This window comes from Salvelinus sp. IW2-2015, linkage group LG18, assembly GCF_002910315.2.
Source record: "Salvelinus sp. IW2-2015 linkage group LG18, ASM291031v2, whole genome shotgun sequence".
NCBI lineage: Eukaryota > Metazoa > Chordata > Actinopteri > Salmoniformes > Salmonidae > Salvelinus > Salvelinus sp. IW2-2015.
In genome coordinates this window covers 12,696,606-12,705,535 of record NC_036858.1, presented here as the reverse complement: position 1 = coordinate 12,705,535, position 8,930 = coordinate 12,696,606, and the positions used below count along the sequence as shown (strand labels likewise).

Genomic DNA, 8,930 nt, shown 5'->3' with positions numbered 1-8,930 from the left:
ATTGTGCGCCGCCCTATGGGACTCCCAATCACGGCCGGATGTGATGCAGCCTGGATTCGAACCAATGCCTCTTGCATTGAGATGCAGCGCCTTAGACCGCTGCGCCACTCGGGTCTAGAGCAGACTCGTCCAGAAAAGGGAAAGTTCAATGTCTGAAGAGATGGAGACTGTTGCGCAGTGACGGTTGTCTCGGCGTTTGTTTGGGTTCATTTGAAAATGATCTTTATAGTGTAGGAAAAAATAAAAAAGTTTGTATATGGTTATTGTTTTACAAACCGACAGAACGATTAAACCAGCTCAGACATACGAATGATAGCCCGCATGTGTTGATGGATGTCTGTCCATCTATATCCATCGATTGATCAATAGGCGCATCTGAATAGCAGCAATTGTAACTTTAACTTGGCAATGGATTTGCATCCATTCCATGTCCCAAAATGGTACCCAAATACAGCTGGCTAAAATTCAACTCATTCAACCTAGCCTATCTTCATTAAATTCATTCACCAAAAGTTATCAGTGTAACATACTGTACAGATTACAGTTATTATTTACAAATAAAAACTTTTTTTCTGTCTTATCTAACCTATTTTGGCATTAGGCCAGGCCTATATCAATTATCTACTAGTAACAGGCGGACAGAATTCCTGTTAAACTGCCACTTCCTCAACTGCAAAATGTAGGCTATCATGTTTTGCCATACACCTATAATATCACACAAATGATGGCAATTACCATATTTTGGGTAAAATTAAAGGTTTCCAGTGATTTATCCTTAGTTGTATGTGATCGATCTTGCACATGATTAAACTATCTCAGTCATTCCAATGTGACCTGCGTCCGCCATACCGTTTTGATAGGACTGCACGGCTACAACATCCACAAGACCAGCGCGCGCGCAAGGGCGCACTCCAGTCATCAGCCAAGGGAACCTACGCGTGGTGTTCGGGTATCATCATCGTCAGTACAATAGTCACTTTGAACAACGCAGCACTTGCCACAAAGGTAAATATTTGTTACATTTTTAGTATAAGCCTAAATAAAAATCTGCCTATATTAGGCCTACACCATATTTTATGCAACACGAATATAGTGTTTTAAGGTGGGAAGMTTCTGAAAATGAAACCATGAGCAAACAAGTCGATCATTCGCCTAGTTATTTTATTTCCTCATTTGCTTGCGAGTGACTTGTTTATCGTATACAACACTCTAAATTAACAGACAAAAAAACGTAATTAGGACTAATTCATATTGATTAAGAAGGCTACTTCTTAGATATGGGTGATTATGCTTAAGAACATTGTATTGGCGTTCCTATTAGTCTATTGTATTTCTGTATTATTGTACCTAAATACCAATTCGTCTAATTAAGTTCTGTAATGTAGAAAAGTGGCCATTGTATTAGGCTTGTGGCGCCCCACTTCTATCCTCAGTGACAACATTTGGTCTGTAACCACAGAAATGCTTATTGGTACTTTTCCTTAAAAATCGACACTTAGGTCGTAGACAATTGAAATTAKACTATTTTGTCTGTAGTGTAGCCTAAACATAGCCTCATCATACCTGCTAAGGAGCTTTTTAGTCACCTTCACTCAGGGCCGGCCTTTGCCTTTTGGGGGCCCTAAGCGAGATTTGGTTGGGGGGGGCACCTCGTGAAAAAACATTTTAGTGGCCCCCCCCTCTTGACGATAAAGAGAAACATTTAAGTTTTAAAGTACATTTCCTGCAATTCTACACATTTTGCTATGGGGTGGAGAGAACATTTTGCAATTGTATAACAATTTTCATGCAATTCTACTGAATTTCAATTCTACAAATTTTGCCATGGGCCAGAGAGAAACATTTAGCAGTTTTACAGCGAATTTCCTGAAATTCTACACATTTTGCTATGGGGCGGACAGAACATGTAAAAAAATGTATAACACATTTCATGCAATTCTACTCATTTTGCCATGGGGCAGAGACATTTTGTTCTTTAGTTTTACAGCTAACTTCCTGCAATCCTACATATTTTGCCATCGGGTGGAGAGAACTTTTTGCAGTTTTAAAGCTAATTTCCTGCAATTCCAAACATTTTGCCATGACTTATGCAATGTTAATATGCTATCTGAGTGAGAATGATGAACAAAATCAAAATGGGCCCCCTGGAGGTCAGGGCCCATGGACACRTGCCCTGCGTGTCCGGTTGGTTTTCGGCCATGATTACTACAAGTTTAGATAGCTGGCTAAACTAACTACCAATCAAAAAATTGTCAGCTGACATGGCCAATTGAGTGACTGTTAGTGACTGACATAACAAGAGAAAAACTGCTGATGCACAACCACATTTCGAAATTGCACCTGCTATATTCTATTATTCTTACTCTCAGTAAGGTGAGAACATGACTGAGTTGCCAAAAATGTATAATAAACACACACACACACACATACGTATAATATATAGTGTGTGTGTGTGTGTACGTACATACATACGTACATACATATATTTCTATATATTTTTGGGTCGGGGCCCCCTAGCTGGCGGGAGCCCTAAGCAACTGCTTATGTCGCTTATGCCTGGGGTCGGCCCTGCCTTCAATTGATAGCGTCATTGTAGGCTTTTGACAGAGGTTATTCCATTTTCTTGCATCCTCCTCATTCAAGCATGTTTTCCCGACAGAACTAAAAATGGCAGAGGATATTGCGACTAAGCTCCAGAACTACCGCACTGCTCCCTTCGATGCCAGATTCCCCAATCAAAATCAGACAAGGAACTGCTTCTACAACTATCTGGGTAAGTCTGGACTCCAAGGTCAAAGTCTAGGACTCTGGTCCTGTAGTCATACCAGTCACGTAGGCAAGTACAGATAAATCCTTTATCTATCCAGTGCTTTTCTTAATTGTGAATGTGTTTAGTGTGTGCCAATTCATTTTGTGGACAGAACCATGTCCTTGTGGAAAACGTCTATTTTAGAATGTGTGTCAAAAAGGTGATTCATTTACCTGGTAAAATAAGGGTTCAAATTAAAGACCCTGACCGTAACCTTTTTAGAGGACTGTAATCCAATTTTTTATATTTACACAAGACCACTGACAAGACCACAACCCTTGCCCCGAACTCATTGACGTGCACATTTTTCCCCTAACATCCCCATTGTTGTCGCTATATTTATAGATTATCATCGCTGCCAAAAATCCCTGGACGCCAAAGGAGTCGACACTGCCCCGTGTGACTGGTATAAGAGGGTCTACAAATCACTGTGCCCCATTTCCTGGGTAATGCTTTTAAGATATTATTTCATTAGCTAAAAGTCCTTAAGTGAATTGGAAAGGATTTCTGAAGTAGACCTACAGTATTGATAACACAATCTGTGGGTTGACTGACTGGTCTATAAGTACATTGAGGTCATTTGAGGTCATGTGTCCATTGCTCATCCTGTTACACATTTTTCTTCACTTAAAAAGCWAAACAACAGGCTATTATGGTACATAGTGTGATTTGCTACACTTAACTGAATTTCAAGCATGGCTTTTTTATTTTTTATTAAAGAGGTTACTGGGTTCAAAGGGTTATAGACATCATTTGAAGGGGGGTCTGTCTTCAACTATTGCTGGTACAACAGACAGTAAGCATTATTGGAGAAAAAAGCTCTGGCCTTATTCAATTAGCCCTATTCTGAGCTATACATGACTCCGGCCTTATCAAGTCAAGCAAATAGTGGCCATAAAAAGGCTGTAACGGTTTTCCTCCTCCTCTTCATCCGAAGAGGAGGAGCAGGGATTGAACCAAGGCGCAGCGTTTTGAAATGACATGATATTTTATTAAACAAAAACAGACGAAGACGAAAACGAACTATACTTGATAACTAACAAAACAACAAACGATGTAGACAGACCTGAACGACGAACTTACATATAACACGAAGAACTCACGAACAGACTACAAAAACCGAGACAGTCCCGTATGGTGCGACAAACACTGACACAGGAGACAACCACCCACAAACAAACAGTGAGAACAACCTACCTTAATATGACTCTCAATCAGAGGAAACGTCAAACACCTGCCTCTGATTGAGAGCCATACCAGGCAACCCAAAACCAACATAGAAACAGAAAACATAGACTGCCCACCCAAAACTCACGCCCTGACCAATAAACACATACAAAACAAGAGAAAACAGGTCAGGAACGTGACAAAGGCAAACTCTTTAGTCAGCAGAGTTATTAATATTCAAACGTGATTCCTCTCAGAGTTCATTGACCTTTCGCAAAATGAGATACTGTATGACTATACCCAATCCAAATCTAATAAAAATCATGCAGGATAATTGGTCTGTTACAACTACGTCAACATGTAGGGGTTTTAACCGATCTGGTCTGTCAAGTAAATGTTTATTTTACCCGTTTGTCCCCCAGATCCAGAAATGGGACGACCAGAGGGAGCAGGGGACCTTCCCAGGGAAAATTTGAATGGCATCTCCAAAGAAGTGTACTTCATGGCAATATGTTTGTATGAGTAGGACTCCAGGTCGGTCGTCCACTACTCCTCTGGAATGTGAGCAGAGTATAACTGAATACCGTAGTCATTCCTTATCAAAGAGAATAATTGTGTTGCAGATTCTGCATTAAAGTGTCTTGGGCGATATTTATCAAACTGAAGAGTCCATATATTTTCTGGGGGCATTGAAGAGAAGTAGCATTACGTGACATCATGACACCAAGACTCACTCTGTCACTTGTTTTAAAAGGATTTCATTTTATTTATTCAAATAAAATACACTTATTTGAACAAGATTAAAAAAAGAATAAAAATATTTCAACACGGAATGTCACACTTAACAGTAATAACACCGTCACTCAAAGCATGACTGAGGTGCAGTGTGAAGCCTGTACCCACAGACTGACATTTTAAAATCAAATACATAAAACTGCATTTAAAAAAAACAACATGTAACTCCTCTATCATATACAAGAGTATTTAGTAAGAAATAGGCTATATTGTGGCTCAATGAAGCAGCAAATTCTTTAAAAAATACAAGGGTCTACCTTTTTAAATTTGTAACCGAAGCCACAACTGTGGTAACTTGTCCATGCAACAAAATACTACTGGGTATAAGGTATACCACGCCAACTATAGATTATACTCAAACATTCAAGATAAAATAAGACTTCAGCAAAGATCCATCCCTTTGTAAAGATCACATTTTACCTATTTGAGGTATGTTTTCAGTGTTTGCATATTAAATATTTCTGGTTACATATGGTTACATATTCTTAGGTGTTTTTCTAACTAAAGGCCAAAATGTTGTTTACACAATAATATATACCTTGATAATATATTTAAACTTTTGTAAATAACAACATTTTAGCCTACAACTACAACTATCGCTACAAGTGGGTGTCTCAAATAACTGTTTTCATATCAAACAACTTCAATAAAGGTCACTTAGTTTGCAAACATGTCTTTGTAATACATAGTGTTGAACGTCTATAGTTTCACCGATATATTACTTAATCAAAAATATTATATATTAATATATTCAGGATTGCAAAATGTATATCTAAGCAAGTGTACTGTTTTTGTGTTAAGCAAATGCAGCGGCCTAGGATGGCTTAAAACTGCTTAAAACTGTATCCGACCAATTGCTTTAATGTGACCAATACTCAGTACCGATGCCTGATTCTACTTTATGCAACAGACAGTCAGTCATATTATCCACCCTGCGTTATAAAACCTTTCAAAGGTTAAACCTCCATCCGACACCACAGACACCTAGAAAAATCATTCGACTGTGAGATATTAGACTAGAGAAAATATGAACTGGTTAACTGCATAGCATTCAGATGGGGTTGGTGCACATTGCAGGTGCATTACTCAATTGTCATGTGTTATGCCACTAGGCTAGGGGCTATTAAAACTAGGCTTTTCATCAACACAACTCATCCATAAAATGTCGCATCTGGATCCCATCTATTAAGAGCGTACTTGTTGCCACGGAGTTCATCTTTGAGTAGCTCTGCACCACGAGAGGCAGGTGAACGCAGCACAACATCAAGAGGGGCAGCGACAGACAGGAGTAGTATCATCACCAGGCACAAAGATGGCCGACATAGCAGCCTAATATAGGTTCACTCTGACACTGTGAAAAGGACAATCACAACTGGAGTTACTACAAAAAGGTTGGACGTGTGTGACGCAGTACTGACGTAGTACTACACGGGTACTATACATATTATGTAGTACTACACAGTTATTATGTGATGTAGTACTACTACACAGGGACTACTAATCGGATGTAACGTTAGCACTACACAAGTACTATACATCTGATGTAGTACTACAAAGGTACTATTAATCTGATATAGTATTACACAGGTACTATACATCTGTTGGAGTCTAGAGAGATCGGAGTGACAAGACAACCAATCCAACCAGAAAGTGGAAGGCCAACCCTGTGTGCGGATGGATACAAACCCAATGTGTTCTGTACAAGCCTCTTCAAAAGTAGACCCACCCCACACACAAGAGCTGTCACTAGGCAACACTATAGTTCAATGACTGATGGAAGACAATGGGAGTTGTTTTCTTTTCGGCTGGTCAAGGCTTTGTGTTAAAAGTCCCCAGAGTGGGATAGTGCAGATAGTCAGTAAACCCTCATCCCTTCATTACTGTTCCCTACAATTAACCAGTGAGACACCAACCACCATCTCTCTTTCTGATCGTCTGCCTGTCAGTCCGTCTGTCTGTCAGTACCTCCTTTTCCCCAGCTTTCCAGTGTCTGTCATGCAGGTTTTAGGCCGAAGCGCTGCAAGATGGGAAACCAAATATGGTTTTGGTTAATTATAGTGTCCAAAAAAGTTAAGGTTTGTTCACACACAAAAATAGATAAAACATCAAAAATTCCAAGTTCGTTTAAAAAATATATATTTTCTCCCCTTGCATTTCAGCAGGCAGGGGGGACATTCACACAGATGTTTTGTTGTATTTGGTATGTTTAAAAGACACCAAAACATCTGGGTCAATAATAGTGTAGAAATATCACCTCTAACAATATTGATAATGTAACAAGGTAGTTATAGCCTTTTGTTTAATTTGCTTCTCACTGTTTATTGTATTACACGTGGTATTTTAAAATGTATATTTACTGAACAAAGAAACTCTGACTGAATTGCATTGGCTACCTGGATCAGCTGTTTGTTTCTTCTTGTTGTGATGGACTATCTGATTCTCATTGGTCATCTTCACATCTTGGTCCTCCACATAGTTGCTGCAAAACAAAACAAGGAGGGGAAAAGAAACCAGTTTAATTTCTGCCTGTGCATCATCTGGCCAGGTATATGAAAGGCTGGAGCACAGGAGCCGCGGAGGACACAAAATGGACGACGGACAGACAAGCAAGCTTGAAGCTCCAAGTCTTATGTCCTACAAAGAAGCTACAGAGAGGTGGAGTGACAAGGGACCAGGAGGTCTGTTGGAACTTGAAGGACTTGGCATCACAAGCGAAGCTGTGGGTTGGAGGTTGGGATGACTGGGGTGACTTGGGGATATGAACGCAACCTGAGGGAGGGCTGACTGACACAAGGCCAATCTGGGACTCTGTTACTCACTGTTTCAGATCGTGATGTCTGCTACTACTGCGGGGGCTGGAGTAGAGAGAGCACATCTCCGTTTAACAAAGAAAAAGACTTGCCAATCATTCACTGATAGAACTAATAGGAATGTCCGTCCTTGTAAAGACATGACAGCTCCTCCACTATCCTACACAGTCTCCTTCCATTTGAAACAACTCATTTAAAATCAAATTTTATTTATCACATGCTTCGTTAACAACATATGAATATGGTAAATTACTTCACATACTCTGCCACTATGAACACGTTGACAGCAGCTGGACAGAAGAACCAATAAGCATGTGTGCAAATTGTTGGCCAAGCAGCCAAACCAATCTGCACCTGTGTGAATTTTGATGGACAGGCAGCAGAGCAAATCATTCACTTATATCAGGTCACAGCAGCCAATCCCATGCTGGGTTACCTGATTACAGTGTTCCTTTCACGGTGGGTGATGCGGGCGTTGTCGGTGAAGAGGATAGTGTGGTAGGGCAACACCGGGTCACAGGTGGGCAGGATGCCCCGCGCCGCCTGGCTCACGCTGTCCAAGACGCCGTTATACACCAAGAGGTCATCGACTAACAGCTACACAAAGGAAGACACAAAGGAAGACACAAGGAAGGCTAACAGGCGTCCATTACGCTACCCACGGGAGACTGTGGGAAGCATAGTGGAGGAACTCTCGTGTCTTTTCAAGAACAGACGTTCCTATCTAACAGTAAGTCATTCATTTATTCGCTTTGATTTTCACCCAGAAAGTTAAACAGAGAACATATTATTGTTTACATAAAATATCTAGGGAAGTTAATAGTAAGATTAATAATAGTACTTTATTAGTCCATTGTTGTCAGAAATGAGTCCTAAATTCCCAAGAGTCCCAAGTCCTAAATTCTGGATCTCTCTGATGAACATGGTCAGTGTTACCGTACTAAGGAGGAGAGAGAACAGAAGACTGACTTACCCCAAACTCCTTTACCCCCCTCTGTGGTGTCTTGGAGTAGTTCCACAGTTTGATCATGGACACGGTCACTGGCTGGTCAAATATGAGATACACGCGATTCACCAGTCCGGGGAGCACCGGTGCTAGCCACATGTGTCTGCCATCATGAGTGCCATCTACCAGCTTATCTGGAGTCCTCACATCACCGTTCACACTGTCCAGGACATTCACACTGTCTGGGAACGCAGCAATATCTAGGAGAAGCACTGTTAAAGAATGGACTACTATGGCTTTACTCCTGCCATTTATATTTCCTCCACTAGAGGACTCCCTTTAATTATTTCAGGGTATATTTTTTGTTTGGGATTTCACCAAACTTGGTCCCGGCTTGGGTTCC

General features: G+C 40.5%; 2 protein-coding genes across 2 annotated transcripts in view; one reads left to right on the top strand and one right to left on the bottom strand.

The window, feature by feature from the left end:
- The first annotated feature begins 896 nt into the window (after positions 1–896).
- On the top strand, positions 897–4,636 carry cox6b1 (cytochrome c oxidase subunit 6B1). Its single transcript, XM_024008572.2, has 4 exons — positions 897–1,005; positions 2,660–2,773; positions 3,155–3,255; positions 4,399–4,636. The coding sequence occupies exons 2-4, from the start codon at positions 2,668–2,670 to the stop codon at positions 4,450–4,452; spliced, it is 261 nt and encodes an 86-aa protein (XP_023864340.1). The 5' UTR covers positions 897–1,005; positions 2,660–2,667; the 3' UTR covers positions 4,453–4,636.
- Positions 4,637–4,718: 82 nt separating this feature from the next.
- The window catches only part of LOC111978471 (katanin-interacting protein), a 30,047-nt gene continuing 25,835 nt past the window's right edge, over positions 4,719–8,930 (bottom strand). Inside the window, exons 24-28 of the mRNA XM_024008555.2 lie at positions 8,555–8,787; positions 8,018–8,178; positions 7,165–7,250; positions 6,737–6,788; positions 4,719–6,122 (exon numbers count right to left, since the gene is read on the bottom strand). Of these exons, the coding sequence (XP_023864323.1) occupies positions 6,101–6,122; positions 6,737–6,788; positions 7,165–7,250; positions 8,018–8,178; positions 8,555–8,787 (554 nt within the window). The 3' untranslated portion in view covers positions 4,719–6,100. The remainder of the gene's footprint in view (positions 6,123–6,736; positions 6,789–7,164; positions 7,251–8,017; positions 8,179–8,554; positions 8,788–8,930) is intronic.

Excerpts from the sequence above, each read along its gene's own strand:
- cox6b1 (XM_024008572.2), top strand. The coding sequence starts at position 2,668 with ATGGCAGAGGATATTGCGACTAAGCTCCAGAACTACCGCACTGCTCCC. Across the intron at positions 2,774-3,154 it reads CTGCTTCTACAACTATCTGG|ATTATCATCGCTGCCAAAAA; the intron begins GTAAGTCTGGAC and ends CTATATTTATAG. Across the intron at positions 3,256-4,398 it reads CACTGTGCCCCATTTCCTGG|ATCCAGAAATGGGACGACCA; the intron begins GTAATGCTTTTA and ends TTTGTCCCCCAG.